At 38.6% G+C, this 16,962-nt stretch overlaps 1 protein-coding gene across 2 annotated transcripts in view; it reads right to left on the bottom strand.

The window, feature by feature from the left end:
* Positions 1–16,962, bottom strand: part of RARB (retinoic acid receptor beta) — a 385,733-nt gene that overhangs the window by 305,272 nt on the left and 63,499 nt on the right. Inside the window, exon 2 of one of the 2 annotated variants that reach the window (XM_021678917.2) lies at positions 6,872–6,896. The exons of the other annotated variant lie outside the window; for it this stretch is intronic. Within the exon in view, the coding sequence (XP_021534592.1) occupies positions 6,872–6,896 (25 nt within the window). The remainder of the gene's footprint in view (positions 1–6,871; positions 6,897–16,962) is intronic. 2 annotated transcript variants of the gene reach the window in all.

The following is a 16,962-nucleotide window of genomic DNA, read 5'->3' as shown; positions in this document are numbered from 1 at the left end:
AAGAAAAGTCTATAGTTGAGATTTGTTAAAAGATTAAAAGAAGAGGATTCATGTGTGAGGGTTCATCTGTGAGTTCAAATACAATTTTCTTATTATAAACTTTTGTTCAAAAAATTTTGCATTCAAATGGTTGTTCCAAAAAATTTGACATTAGAACCACAGATAATTTAAGAAAAATATAACCCTTCTAGCGTTTATAAAAACCTTGAGAAATCAAAATCAAGAAAATATATTAGTTTCAGCATTATGTGTATACATCTGCCAATTTTCCATGTTGGATTTCTACAGTTAATTCTGACTATATCAATCCACATACCCTGGAAAATAACAGTACTTAATTCTATGCCATCATTATATATAATGGTCTGATTTTTACTGTATATTTAAGTAAATACTGGAGTAACCACAAATTATAGTTCTCCAGCTCATATAGAATGAACTCCCACGCAGATAACTCCCAAATTGGAACAACACAAGTGACTGTATTTTAGAATAATATGCAAACATTCAAAATCTCTTTCCAAAAAGAGCCTGTCATGTTTGTTGCAGAATAAAAATAACCTCAGTCAAGTGCAGAAAAGAAAGAGTCCTCTAGGATCACAGCCTTCAAACACCACTGCCAAGCATGGAATTTTATTCTTAAAAACAAGAGGACACTAAACAAGAGGTGATAAACTAAAGGCACATCAAAGGAGTAAGTGGGAGAGTTGGGGAAACAGTTTAAACATACAGAGAGAGGCTAAAAATAAAAACAATGAAATCATCCAGCTAGAGAATTGGCAGCAGGAGTGTGAGGTGGAAGAGAGGGCCGTTATTTGATTTCTAAAAAGAGGCCTTCACTGCTTGAACCATTTCAAACATTTCAAGCCATTCAAAACATGTCTGTGCGGCCACCATTTCCCCACAATGTCTAATATACTGTAGCTACTCAAAATTAATAATGCACTCGATAAATAAAATCCGAGTAAAATGCAGGTGCTTAATCAATACTGAATCAGAATTGAATCCATCTTGAGGCAAGCGTACAGGAGGATGATGGTTTTCACTCTAACTTTATGTTTTTTTGTGATGTCTACACTTTATAAAAATTACTAAACACATTTGTTTTCTATTTTAAAAAAGACATTGACATCAGATTGCACTAAAATAAGTAAGATGTAACTTTGGCTCCAAAGTCATTAAGAGTGAGTTCACTGCAAGTAGGTTGTTCAGTTAGCTCTTTCAGACTTTTGGAAGATGCCAGCAACAGAAAACCGAGAGAAGGACTAAATACATATAGCACTGGTCAAGCTTTTTCAGGAAGACATGTCTCAGCCTGTCTCCCGCAGAAGAAAACAGAATAGAGGCTTTCCAACACCATCTCTACAGAGTGGAGGAGAAACAGTTTCCCTTTTCACCCCAGGGTTCTTGAAGGCATGCTGGGATGATGGCCCCCCTCCCCTTTCAAGTTGTGCCCACGGTCCTCCCTGCTTCCTCAGATTATAAATCCACCAGGTAACAGTTTAGCAAGAGCTTGGAATTCCGTGAAAAATGCCACTGGCTTTCTAAACAAAGTTGTTTGCAGCAAAACAGAATCAACCTCCAGAAAAAAAATTATATATAATTTTTATATATAATAATTTTTTATTTATAATTTTTATAAAAAAATAATATAATAAAATTATATATATATAGTATATAAACTAACAAATATGTACTATTAGTTTATCCTGCCACTAATTGAACTGCAGATAGAAGTGAGGGAGTTGCCTGAAAACTGAAAACATGAATTTTGTTGCCCTCGTGCAAAACAACCTCCTAATATCTCTTGCCTTTGATGGTTTCTATTACATTCTAGAGCTCTAAGAGAAATAAGCTTGTCAGTACAAAATGCCTTAAAGGGCTGTCCCTCTTCAGAACTGCTGAGAAGACATAGAATTTGTTGACTGAGAGGAGGCGATCAGTGTGTCCCCCAGAGACGGCATCAAAGGCAGATGCTTTAAGCAACTGCAGATTTAATGTGCTTCTTCCTTCATCCTTCCTCCCTGGCACACTGGCCTTCCCCTGGGACTGACTCTCATCAGACTGACAAAATGATTGTATGTGGACTCATGGTTAGGCCCACGGATTTTCCCAAAGACCAAGGTGGCTTTGAAAGATAATACACAGCTCATTTTTACACTTGAGGCCCTTAGCCCATGTGCCTTAGAAGTTGGCTGGCTGAAAAATCTCATATGGAGCCAGCTAATTCACTCAGTTCTTTCCTTAAACCCAGGAGGCTAAAGGCTATTGAGTTTCATGAGAAATAAACAAAATTTCAAATTAACTATACCGACCTCTCATTTATGTAGACTAGCCACAGAAGGGATTGTTTGGGTTGGCAGAATAAAGTGATTAACTCAGAGTTACTGTCTATTAAGCTGGCTGACACCAAGAAAGTTATCTACTTTCTCAGTTTCCACATGCATAAAATGGGTGACAGTCATTGTACCTACACCAGGAGATTACTGTAAAACCTAAACGCATACATGAAAAGCACTAAAAACAATGTCTGATACATAGTAAGAGATACAATAAATGTTAGCTATAGCAATGAGAATAATGCAACTTATATTATTCATATCACATTTTGGTGGACCAATTTCCACTGAAACTTAATTATTAACATGAAGAGCTGTAGTACTGTGCACAGGTCAATCCCTCTTGTATGCTAATCCTTAAAGGAATTTTAGGTTATCACTAGGGATGTGAATTATCCACACTGTCTCAAAAACATTTACTGAGGGTCTAACATTTTTCTTAAAATAGGAATTCAAAAATGAATAAGACTCTAAGATCAAAGTCAGGAAGACTCAGAAATATACAAATGCAGAAGCAGTATACAAATGTATCAAATATATTGTACACCTTAAACTTGCACAATGTTATGTGTCAATTACATATCAATTGAAAAAAAACCCCGGAAAACAAAACCCAAATGCTATGACAATATTTATTATGTGGAATGATAGAGACACACATAGAATTTTATGGGAATGTGGGAAGGAACATTGTGGTAGGCAAAACAACAGCCTGTTCAGAGATATGCATGTCCTAACCCCCAGAAAATATGAATATGTCACATCACATATATGTCAAAAAGGAATTAGGATTGCTAAACAACTGACCTTAAAATAGGGAGAATATTCTGGATTTTCTGGGTGGGTCCAATGTAAACAGAAGAATCCTTAAAATTGGGAGGGGGAAGCTGAAAAAACCACTGCTATAGTATGAGAAAGACTCAACCAGACACTGCTGGATTTGAAGCTGGAGGAAGGGGACCATGAACCAAAGAGTGCAGGTGGTTTGTAGAACCTAAAAAAGGAAACATATCCTATGTGAAGCCTATAGAAAGGGACAAGCCCTGTAGAAGCTTTGATTTTAGTCCAGTAAGACTCATTTAGAGGGACGAACAGTAGTTATATACAGTGAGAACATTCTGGGCTGAGGTTTTAGTTTGGATAAAGATGAAGATGTGATAGTTTCATTGATCCAATGAACAAAGTTTAAGAAGTTGAATATTTTAAAATGAGGCCGCATACATTTGCAGAGGTCCAGAGACGCCTGGCTGGCTTAGTCAGTTGAGCATCTGACTCTAGATTTTGGCTCAGGCCATGATCTCAGGGTCGTGGGACCAAGCCCCATGTTGGGCTTCATGCTCAGTAGGAGTCTGCTTGAGATTCTCTCCCTTTGTCCCCCCCCCCCCCCGAAATAAAAAAAAATCTTTAAAAAATTTTTTTAAAAATTCGCAGAGGTCCAGGTATAGGGAACGTAGCATAATAGGGAATACAGTCTTCAGCCAATAAAAAAGGGGGCCTCAGAGGTCTTTAATCCAGGAAATAATAAGGTCATCTCTGTGTTTTAGAAACATTACTAGAGTAGCAAGATGGAGAATGGGCTTGAAGAGGGCATCCTAAGAAAAAGGAGACCATATAAGAGGTCCGATTGAGGGGTGGTGGAATCTGCATTAAGGCTGTAGGAGTCAGATGGGAAAGGAAGAACCATTTGAGGAAATACTGGCAGAAAAATTGGCTGCCTATTAATGATGCTTTGAATGTGAGGCATGAGAATAAAGATGGAATCCAGAACAACCTCTGCATTTCTAGCAGTGACTGGGAAGATGAAGGTACTCACAAATGAGACACCGAATGGGAGATGAAGAAGGGTTGATTTAGGGGAAGATAATGAGTTTCTTTTTGAATGATCTGGGATGACCAGAAGGAAACCCACAGCTGACAGCCAAAGAGGGGCATCTGGAACCTGTGGGAGCCTGGGCTGATGAGATGATTTGACATCTGGAATGAGAGGTCACCATCAGTGTATGGAGGACAATTTGAACAGTAAGACGGGGTGACATCACTCCAGAATGAGAACAGTGGGCTGAAGGTAGGGGCCTGGGAGACAGTAGCATGTAAGAGGTGCTAAAAAAAAAAAAAAAAAAAGTAAAGGAAAAAAACGGGGGAAAAAGAACAAGAAAAAGGGGGAAAAAAAAAAAAAAAAAAAAGTTCATGAAAAAAATGAAGGAGAAATGAGCAGGAAACAGCTGGGAGAACTAGCAAGAGTAGCATCCCAGAACCAAGGCAATAGTTTCAAAGTTTCAAAAAGCGAAGGGAAGGAGACATAGGGTCAAATGTAGCAGGGTTGAGAAAGATAGTAACTGGATGATGATGATGGTGGTGATGGTCCTGGTCATTATCATATAATTATAAAAATAATTATAATACATTATGACATTTATTTAACCAACACACATACACCATACATCCTACCAGAAACTACTCCTTATGAGTTTGAACTTAATTCCTATAACAATCCTACCACGTGGGTACTATTACTAACCCATTTTATAGATAATGAGAAAGAAACAGAGAGAGATTAAGTGACTTGTCCAAAATTACTCAGTAAGTGATGGGGCCAAGACTCTCTAGAGGTCACTTTCTTAACCACTAAGCACTGCTATCTCCCAATCCTATCTCATTTAATTTTCACCATACATAAGCCAGTGATTAGGTCCTGCCATCATCCTAATTACAGATAAAGGAACCAAGGATTAGCAAAGTTAACCAACTTTGCCCAAGGTCAGCCAGCTTCAGTGGTAGGCTGAGATCAGGCTGAATGAATAGGCCTGTATATCGTTACTAATCAGTAGTAGTCTAATCAGAGGGAGGAGGCCCCAGATGACAAGACATGGTTTCCCCCTTCCTCTGTTTAAGGCATGGGTTCTCTCTTCTCTCTTAACTGGGAGATAAGGAGAGGGGCTAATCTCATCCAATCAAGGACTGATCAGTTTTTTTGTTTGTTTGTTTTTTTTAAAGACTGATCCGTTTTTAAACTTTAGTTCAATTCTGCTTTGTTCTTATCCCTTGGGTATAGACTCAGGCTTCTGACTAGGAGCCTGGAGAGTCTCTGTCTCCTATGGGATTGTGGGAGATTCCATTCTGCCTTTTGGGGGTTTGTTACTTTTTTCCCCTCATGATAAAGGAGTGAACAAATCGCAACTAAGTGAACTATTCAGTCATTTGATTCTTATATGAATAGTAAGCAACCTCTGGGACAGTTCTTTAAATTAGGAATTCTTTATTGGCTTGCAGCAGAAGACGGAGGCTCCAAAATCATATATCTATGTATTTCATACTTTACACAAAATACTGCAGCTTTCTTCTCTGTGAACAAAGTCCTGCAAAGCCCTACTGTTCTTGTATTCACTGTCTTCCAACCAGGCTTGAAGGAATGTAGTCAGGGTCCCCTATTCCAGGGAACTCTGACCACCGGGTATCAGAGGCTGATCTCTGAACACAGTTAGTACAAACAACAAACAGAACTGAAACTCAGCTGGGCCTTGTGCCCAAGAAAACCAGCCACACATGAACTCACACCATGGGGGAAGGAGAAAGGGAAAAAAGTTCTAAAAACAAACTGAGGAGAGAAAAAGGCAGGCTGAGAAGCTGGCTCCACACTGACTAGACCCCACATGAATGTGTGAGAGACAAGGCCTGAGAAAGAAAAGCTTCCCTAGACTTGCCCAGGAAAAGAGCTCTAATCTCTTAACTTGGAAAGCAATGATGGAGACCAAGAGCACTGACTCTTAACGAGAGAGGAAATGGTTCTGGTTCACGTATAAAATAAAGTAAGCTTTGTTTAAAATGAAAAAAAAAAATCAGAAATGCTTTAACATCTTCTATGTGGAGTCATCCTAACTGAAGCACTTATTTGGAAATGTATTGATTAAAATAATAATACCTGTTGTAACAGAGAAACCTGAAATTTCAGTGGCTTAACACAATAGAAGTTTATTTTTTGGTCATGGAAGGTCCAATGACTGGATGGGTGAAGGCGCGGCAATGCTCTGCTCCAGGCAGTCATTTAGGGACCTAGGATAAAGAGAGCTCTATCATCTGTCACATGGAGCTTCCTGGGTTGTTCTGGACGTTGACATCCAGCTAGCAGAAAAGGAAGAGAGTGAAGGATTATACAGGAGATTTTATTCACTGGGTCAACAAGTGATATATGATACTTTTGCTTATATACCACTGGCCAGACAGAACTCTGTCACATGGCCACACCTTAAATACTGGGAGTATTGGGAGATGTAGCCTCAGGCTGGGCAACTACTTTCCAGCAAAAACTCCCTTTGATGGAAAGGGCACATTGACCACTGGTGGAAGCAAGATGTCATTTTCCCACAGACGTGCTGATCTTTGCCACATCTGTCTACTGTATTGGTTTGAAAAACAATAGAGGAATAGAAAAGTAAAATCACCAAGTACATCCTGCTCTGCTTAATTAGTGTTTCTTGAGAGCTATTGTCACTTTGGGTGAGACAGTTCTTCAGTTGCTGGACTGTGTCTCACACTGTAGTAAGTTCACATCCCTGACCCCTGGCCACGAATGCCAGAGTACTTCCAGACACCATGACAACCCAAAATGCTATCCATTTCCAAATGCCCTTCTCTGGGTTGGGACTACCATGGCTGAAAACCACTGAAAGTCAGAACTTCAAGGTACTGGCCAATTCTTAATTCTTGCTGGATCAGATTAGCAGAGTTGTCTCATCAAACAAACCTTCCAGTGGCTTCCACTCTTGTTAACATCCCCCTAGAACGTCATGTATTCTGCCTACTCTACCATATCAGATGTGACCATACAACAGTGGGCCTGATGCCACTGCAAACATCAGTGCTGTGCATTCAAAGCAGTCACCTTAGGGTGACTAGCCATTTAGTGTAATAAGGTTATCATTTCTTTAAATGTTTTAGAACTTCCCTTTTGGAATCATCTTCAGTGACAGCGCTATGTAAAAACGTGTAGTCACTGACCTTCAGGGAACCTCAGAGGTTCCTGAGTCCAACGTTCTGTCTAGTCTGTACTTTCTATCAAGCCTCTGCCAGGAGTTCCTCAACTTTTATTCATCCAAGAGCATGTGTCCTGAGCACAGCGCAGTGAAAAGTAAGTTACTGACCTCATAGTTTAATAAGAAAGACTGGTATATAGGTGGATCTTTTCAATGTAAGTATGTAAATGCCACAGCTCAGGAAGGAAGGGAATGCTTAGAATACAAATGAGGGAGAGATTAAACTGTCTTCAAGAGCAGACACTGATTTGTGTGCTTCGATGGAAAGGGTTGAGTTTCCCAGATCGAGACACTAGGGTGGTAGTAGGGATATCATTTGGCACGTGCTTGGGGAGACTACAGGTATTATAAGGGACTTGGGGATGGAGGAAGCCAAGGACTAAGGTGCCTGAGAAAGACAGAAGAGGAATGGGATGGATGGATGGAAATTGGATAAAAAGAGAAGGTCTGGGAGGACTCCTGTGAAACAGAGAGTGGGCTGAGCATGAGAGGGAATGGAGGCAGCAAGCACTCTGATGGACTTGAAGGGACTTGGAGACCAGGCCTTCAGTGGAAACATCTCTAATGATACAGACCTCCTGAGGAAACCGACCTCGTATCTGACAATTTTTGATGTTCCAAAGGTCTTCTCAATACTCAGCCAAAACCTGCCTCACCTTCGTTCCTACCCTATGCTCTGATTCTACTCTTCTAGACGCAGAGATGGAGCATAATCACTATTCCATAGATCAGTCCTTCCAGAATCCAAAGACAGTTGTTTCAGCTCCACGAATATCTCCTCTTCCCGGGCTAAAGTCCCTCTTCATATGTGTTTTTCTGTGAGTATGTTTTTAATCCCCTTTTCATTCTTATCATAGTCCTCTGTGCTGGACACATTCTACTTGGTCAACATGTCCCTTAAAATATGGTACCCAGATGGAACATACTATTCCAAGTGTGGTTCACCAGCATAATCTTTGATCTGCATTTGAGCATCAAATGAAGTTACCAAGCAGGCATACCACATTACTGAGTCATGCTGAACTTCCTGTCAAGCACTGTGAGTGTTGCTGGTAAGCTCATTCCTTATTCCATTTAGTGGCAGATGTTTTTTAAATGTGAGTGTGTAACTTTACAGATACAATTAATGCTTCCCTTGGTAAGATTTGGTCCATTCTTCTAGGTTGTCAAGAGCTTTGGAATAGTCCTTGTCTTTTTTTTAAAGATTTTATTTATTTGACAGAGAGAGACACAGCGAGAGAGGGAACACAAGCAAGGGGAGTGGGAGAGGGAGAAGCAGGCTTCCCGTGGAACAGGGAGCCCGATGTGGGGCTCGATCCCAGGACCCCGAGATCATGACCTGAGCCGAAGGCAGACGCTTAACGGCTGAGCCACCCAGGCACCCCTGGAATAGTCCTTGTCTTATGATGTCTTAGGCAAGCACAATAAACATGATTCCAATGTCCTCTCTTTCATGGTCTTGATAATGATGTGTAATGATACAAGGCTAAGACAGAACTCCATAGACTGCCACCCAAGACCTCTAAAAAATAAACTGTTTATGTCACTCTTTATCTTCATCCTTGGGTCTTCTTACATTTTCCCATATTTTAACATCTTTTATTTTCACATCTAGGTTAATCAGAGAACTCCATGAGCAGCCAGCTTAGTTCCTTGAGTTTTTTTTTTTCCTCATCTGCTCCACTGATTACCCAATCAGAATTTCATTTCTGACACCCTCGTTTCCTTTTTGAGAAGACTATACTTTGGGTTGCTGTTCATAAATTTCTACTAAGGTCTGCCTAAATATTTAAAAAATTCTGAAGTTTGGTTATATGTCTGATTATGAACCACTTCTTAATACAGCATCTTGTTTTTTTTGTCTATATAAATTCCAAGATAACATGGATATCTTTAGAGGAATCTACCTCCTTAATCAATTTCTTCTTCATCCTTTAATTCCTCCTTACTTAATGATTAAATAAGCTTCCCTTGTTGCTCTTGCATCCTAGGAGATTGATTATGTCAACAAGGGTGGTACAACCAAGGGAAACGGGTTTTCTACAATGAGGGAACCACACAAGAAAAGACAGAAAAGTAAAGATAACAGCATATTCTATAGATTCTCCATGTATGTATGTATGTTTGGTTCATAACCTCACAAGTAGACAGGAAGGAACTACATCTTTTCTGTAGAATACTGGTTCTTTTGCTTCTATCCCCCACAGAGGGATGGCAAGTACCCAATAGGGGGTCAACAAATGTTTTTGAATAACAACAATAACAACAACACGGGTTAATGTTTAAATGCACACAAACTTCCACCTGCTGGCTGAAGCAATTAAAATCCTGGAGCTTAGAAGACTATTTCTCATAGAAATATCTATAAACACAGACATTTACATGATAGATCAAGAGACAGTTATTAATAAATAAAAGTTTAGAAGGAAAAAAAACCTACCTTTAAAAAGACTCACTGAAAAGTCAGTAAATGGGTAAAAAATAAATATTATAAATCAATTTATAAGCACAAACAAACACACATCCACACGGGCCATTACTTGCCCAGACTTCAAGTATAAAAGTAATTCATTTTAAAGCCCCCCCAAAGTTATATATTAAAAGACCAGGTTCTGGGAGGGGGGGCTGTCCAAGATGGTAGCATAGGAAGCTCCTCAACACACCTCCTCCCAGGGTCACACTGAATCTACAGCTATATATGGAACAATTCCCTCTGAAAAAACCCTGAAAACTAGTTGAACAAATCCTTCAAACAAATGGCAAAAGGGTCACATTGAGATGGATAGGAGTGGTAGAAACATGGTCTCCCCCAAAATCCCACTCCCCCAGTGTGGTGAATCACTACTGGGAGGGATCTCACAAATAGGGAGCTTCTGCCTGAGGAGTAAGGGGCTCCTGTCCCAAACAAGCCATTCCAATCCTTGAAACTTGCAATGGACAGATGAGTCCCCAAAAGGTCTGGCTTGGAAAACCAATAGGACTTACATCCAGGAGACATAAGGGCTGTAGGGAACTGAGGTACTTCTATTAAAGAGCTCACATACAGAGTCACTTGCCCCTGCGACCAGCAAAAAAGCAGCAGTTGGAATGATACCTACACCATATGTGAAGGAGATTCATTTGCTAATCTTACGCATCTGCAAGAGGGGCAGGAGTGTGTTGGGACTTTCCTAGGGAATGGAGGCACTGGCAGGAGCCATTTTTGCACTTTTCCTCTACCTTGATAGCATTGGCAAATGCACCCTGGCCCTGTACTCTCCCCATGCCTTACTAATGCCAGTGGATGTGCCCAGATCTTGCACTCTCCCACTGCCTAAGCTGGCGGGCATGTGCAGTCCACAAAGGGGTGCCCCTTGATCATCTGGCTCTGGTGGCAAGAAGGGCTTATATTTCTGGGTCCCAAGGGTCTGTAACAATCAGAGACACAGTTTTTGGTAAGCTACCACTCCCAGGGCATTACACAGACAGCAGTCTTCATATGATAAAGGCCTATATATTTGTCCTAGACCTTCATCCTGAGGAGCAGACTTCAGATTTGCCACACATTTAGAGGCTAGAAAGTTGCTCTCAGGAAACATGGGCTGGGGGATGCCGTCTTTGCACTCTCCCTATCCTTCTCTCCAAATCATCAGTAACTTCTAGGAAGGAGCTCATACACTTGTCCGGAGCCCCTATATTTGCAAAGTCACCAAGAGCATACTACATCACCTGGTTTGGAGGCCATGAGGATGTACCAGTTGCAATCAAAAAGGACTGCATATTTATATTTGCATACTTTAAAAGCTGCTGCCTGAGGGTCTGGCTTCCAATCTGAATGAAACTAAAACTGATTAAGATCTCTCCCTTTGGAACATTTTCAAGTCTTGGCACACACCCCAAAAATGGGACTTATAATGAATAAATCAACAGCTGGGGCAAATTTGAATGACAAGGTTTATGTCCTACCCAAGGCCATTCCTTCAAGACTGGAAGAAGTAACTGCTTTGCTTAATCTATGTAAACAGAGAGTCAAGCAACATGGGGAAACAGTGTAATATGTTCCTAATGAAAGAACAAGATAAAAAAAAAAACAAAAAACCTTAATGAAATAGAGATAAGAAATTTACCCAATAAAGACTTTAAAGTAATGGTCATAAAGATGCTTACCCAAATTGGGAGAAGAATGAACAAAAAGAAATAAAATATAAGAAAGTACCAAACAGAAGTCACAGAGCTGAACAATATAATAACTCAACTGAAAAATACACTAGAGAAGTTCAAGAGCAGACTAGATGAAGCAAAAGAAAGAATAAACAATCTAAAAGACAAGGCAGTGGAACTCACATAAACAGAGCAGCAAAAAGAAAAGAGTATTTTAAAAAAAAATTTTTTTTTAAGATTTTATTTATTGAGAGAGAGAATGAGATAGAGCGAGCATGGGGGGGGGGAGGGTCAGAGGGAGAAGCAGACTCCCTGCCGAGCAGGGAGCCCGATGCGGGACTCGATCCTGGGACTCCAGGATCATGACCTGAGCCGAAGGCAGCTGCCCAACCAACTGAGCCACCCAGGCACCCAAGAAAAGAGTACTTTAAAAAATGAAGATGGTATAAGACAACTATGGAACAACATCAGGCAGAGGAACTTTTGTGTTATAAAGAGTCCCAGAAGGAGAAGAGAGAAAGAAGGGAGCAGAAAACCTGTTTGAAGACACAATGGCTGAAAACTTCCTAATATGGGGAAGGAAACAGATATCTAGATCCAAGAAGCCCCGAATTCCAAATAAGATGAAACCAAAAAGATCCACACCAAGACACATTATAATTAAAATGTCAAGAGTTGAAGAGAGAATCTTAAAAGCAGCAAGAAAAAAAAAAAAAAACCCAACTTGTTATGAACAGAGGAACCCCCATAAGGCTATCAGCAGATTTTCAGCAAAAATTCTGCCAGCCAGAAGGGAATGACACAATATATTCAAAGTGCTGAAGGAAAAATCTTCCAACTAACTATATCTGGCAAGGTTATCATTCAGAATTTAAGGAAAGAGAGTTTTTCAGGCAATAAAAAGCTAAAAAAGTTCACTACCCCTAAACCAGCCTTACAAGAAGAGTTAAAGGGATTTTTTTTTTAAGCTAAAAAGAAAGGGCATTAATTAGTAATAAGAAAACATATGAAAGTATAAATTTCACTGGTAAAGGTAAATTTATAGTAAAAGTAGTGAATTAATCACATGAACTAGTATGAAGGTTAAAACAAAAGTAATAAAATAACTATAACTATGATAATCAGGGGATGCATAAAATAAAAATATGTAAAATGGACATCAAAAACATGAAACATAAGATGGGGAGTAAAACTGTGGAGTTTTAGAATGTGTAAAAACTTAACTTGCTATCAACTTAAAATACACTGTTACACATGGGCTATTATACATGAACCTCATGGTAACCACAAAGCAAAAACCTATAGTACATACACAAGAGATAATGAGAAAGGAATCTGGCATAACACTAAGTCATCAAACCACAAGAAAAGAGAACAAGAGAAGAAAGAAAGCCAAGTAGAACTATAAAACAGCCGGGAAACAATTAACAAATGGCAATAAGTACATACCCATCAATATTTACTTTAAATGTAAACAGACTAAATTCTCTAATCAAAAAAAGAGCGCATGGCTGAATGAATTAAAAACAAACAAATAAATAGACAAAAAGAAACCCAAGACTAATCTATATGCTGTCAATAAGAGGATTACTTCAGGTGTAAGGACACATGCTGACTGAAAGTGAAGGATGGAAAAAGGTATTCCATGCAAAAGGAAAACAAGGAGAGCTGGAATACCTATACTTACATCAGACAAAACAGACTAAAGCAAAAATTGTAATAAAAGACAAAAAAAGAGCATTGCATGAAGACTATGCAATGGGAAAAAGACAGTCTCTTTAACAAACAGTGCTGGGAAAACTGGACAGCTATATGCAAAAGAATGAAACTTTCTTACACCACACACAAAAATAAACTCAAAATGGATTGAAGACCTAAATATGAGACCTGAAACCATAAAAATCCTAGAAGAGCACACAGGCAGTAATTTCTCTGACATTGGCCATAGCAACATTTTTCTAGATATGTCTCCTGAAGTGAGGGAAATAAAAGCATCCAAATTGAGAAGGAAAATGATAAATTGTCACTATTTGTGAACATGATTTTATATATAGTACATCCTAAAAACCCCACAATAAAGCTATTAGAACTAATAAATGAATTCATTAAAGTTGCAGTGTACAAAATCTGTTGTGTTTTTATTTATCTATTTCTATATTTTAAATATTTTTTTATTTATTTGAGAGAGAGAGAGAGAGCAGGAGAGGAGGAGCAGAGGGGGAGGGAGAAGCAGGCTCCCTGCTCAACAGGGAGCCTGATGTGGGACTTGATCCCAGGACCCTTAGATCATGACCTGAGCCGAAGGCAGACAGTTAACCAACTGAGCCACCCAGGTGCCCCATATGTTTTTATAAAATTAACAACAAACTATCAAAAAGAGAAATGAAGAAAACAATTCCATTTACAATTGAATCAAAAGAATAAACCATCGAGGATAAATTTAACCAAGGACATAAAGATCTAGACACTGAAAACTCTAACAGAGTGATGAAAAAAACTGATGAAGACACAAATAAATGGAAAGATATTCTGTGCTCATGAATTGAAAGAATATTGTTAGGATGTCCATATTACCCAAAGCAATCTACAGATTCAAAGCACTCTCCACCAAAATCCAAATGTAATTTTTCACAGAACTAAAACAATCTACAATTTGTGTAAAACCACAGAAGATCTCAAATAGCCAAAGCAATCTTGAGATAAATGAACAAAGCTGGACACACCATACTTTCTGATTTCAAAGTATACTACAAAGCTATAGCAATCAAAACAGATGATACTGACATAGAAACAGACCCATAGATCAATGAACAGAATAGAGAGCCCAGAAATAAACCCATGTATATTTGGTCAATTAATTTGCAACAAAAGAGGCATGAATATGCAATGGGGAAAGGAAAGTTTCTTCAGTAAGTGGAGTTCAAACTGGACAATCGTGTAAACATACAAAAGAATGAAGCTAGACCATCTTATACCATACATAAAAATTATCTCACAATGGATTAAAGACTTAGATGTAAGACCTGAAACCATAAAACTCCTAGAAGAAAACACTGGTGGTAAGCTCCTTGACATCAGTCTTGATTTTTTGGGTCTCACTCCAAAAGCAAAAATAAATGGGATTACATCACACTGAAAATCTTCTCTATAACAAATAAAGCTATCAACAAAGTGAAAAGACAACCTGCTGAATGGGAGAAAATATTTACAAATCATATATCTGATTAGGGATTAATATCCAAAACATATAAAGAACTCATACAACTCAGTAGGTTAAAAAATAAACCATCCAATTAAAAAATGGGCAGAGGATATGAACAGGCATTTTTCCAAAGAAGACATACAGATGGCCAACAGGCACATGAAAAGATGCTCAACATCACTCATCATCAGGGAAATGCAAATCAAAACCACAGTAAGATATTACCTCACACTTAGTAGAAGGACTATTACCAAAAAGACAAGAAATAACAAGTGGAAAGGATGTGGAGAAAAGGAAACTTCCTGCACTGTTGATGGGAATGTAAATTAGTACACTCACTGTGGAGAAAAGTTTGAAGGTTCCTCAAAAAATTAAAAATAGAACCATCATATGATCCACCAGTTCCACTTCTGGGTATTTGAAGAAAATGAAAACATTAATTCAAAAAAGTATATGCACTCCTGTGTTCATTGCAGCTTACTTATAATAGCTAAGATACAGAAGCAACCTAAATGTCCATAAACATATGAATGTATGTAAAAAAGTGGTGTACACACACACACACACACAGAGGAATGTTACTCAGCCACAGAAAGAATGACATCTTGCCATTTATGACAACATAAATGGACCTTGAAGGTATTATTCTAAATGAAATAAGTCAGAGAAAGACAAATACTGTATGATCTCACTTGTATTTGCAATCTAAAAACTAAAGCAAATTAACAAGCAAAACAAAATTCAGATACAGAGAACACAATGGTGTTGGTTAGCAGGGAGGCAGGAGGGGGGTTGTCACTAAAGGGGGTGGGTGAAGGGGGTCAAGAAGTACAAACTTCCAGTTATAAAATAAGTATGTCATCAGGATGTAATGGACAGTGTGGTGACTATAGGCAATAATATTTTAGTGCATATTTGAAAATTACAAAGAGAGTAAATCCTAACATTTCTTATCTCAAAAAAAAAAATCTGTAACTTTGGTGACAGATGGTAACCAGACTTACTGTGGTGCTCATTTCACAATGCACACAAATACTGAATCATTACATTGTGTATCTGTAACTAAGGTAATTTTATATGTCAACTATATCTCAATCAAAACAAAACACTATGACTCTACACATGTATATGCTCTGTATCCTCAATTTCTCTATCAGGTCAACAAGGAAAGTTTGTTCCCATCAGTATTTCCCAGTAATAGTACTTAAAATAACCATATGAACAAAGAATCTCATGTATTAATATCAGAAAATAAAACAAAAACAAAACAAAAGACCAGGTTCTGGTAGTCTTTGGACTTTAGCAGCTCAACTAAAAAATAAAACTATACTGCATAAACCACTCTAATATGGTATAAAATCTGTATAATCAGAATCTAACATTACAGTTTTTTCACCCAAAATTCAGCTCTGTAAGAGCCCTTCATGGCGAGTACTGATTCTTATTCATCAAGATAAATTTTATCTTTTTTATCTTTTATTTTTTCACTTACAGGGTGCATAATAATTAAGGATTTTGGTTGCCAAGGGTGAAATGCTGTTTCAAACTCCAAGTTCAATTGTTTGGTGAATTTGTAATTGCACCCTTTCTGAGGGATGGGGAAGGCAGAGGAAGAAATTCACAAAAGTGACACAAAGCAGATAATAATAGAGTCCCATGAGGAATTCATAATGATATGCAAGGTGTGAGGGAAAGAAATTGTTTTCATCACAAGGAATGATCTCTGATCACCCACCACTAGCCATCACTAAGATGGCTATAGATCTCAGGACCCACCTTGTATTCTAACAACAGATTAAACATCTAAGTCATGATCTCCAGAGAAAATTACTATTTGTCTTAATACACTGTGTCTGAGAAGTTGGGGATAAGGATATTTCAGAGAATTCAGCAGGCACTTACCTTGAGATCACGGCTGGTGACAGAAAAAATGGGTGGGTGTTACCCCAAAGCTAACTCTAAATTTAAACTTGTCAGCAGACTTGACCTCTTCACCAATATTGGGCAGTGTCTAGGTTAGTGTGAGAGAGGGCTAGAAGGATGCTAACATTTGTTGAATGTACCAAGTATTAGGAATGGTTCTGGTTGTTCCTTGAATGTTCCATGTCAACCAATTCAAGTAACGATACACATGCCCAATTTACAGATGAGATCACCAAGCGTGACAGAAACATGGAAATGGCCCAACATTATAAAGTCAGCTAGTGGCAGAGCCTAGAATCTCTCCAAAGACGATTGCACTGTCTTCTGT

Source organism: Neomonachus schauinslandi, chromosome 1 (assembly GCF_002201575.2).
Source record: "Neomonachus schauinslandi chromosome 1, ASM220157v2, whole genome shotgun sequence".
In the NCBI taxonomy this organism is placed as follows: Eukaryota; Metazoa; Chordata; class Mammalia; order Carnivora; family Phocidae; genus Neomonachus; species Neomonachus schauinslandi.
This window is presented reverse-complemented; position numbering and strand designations above follow the sequence as displayed.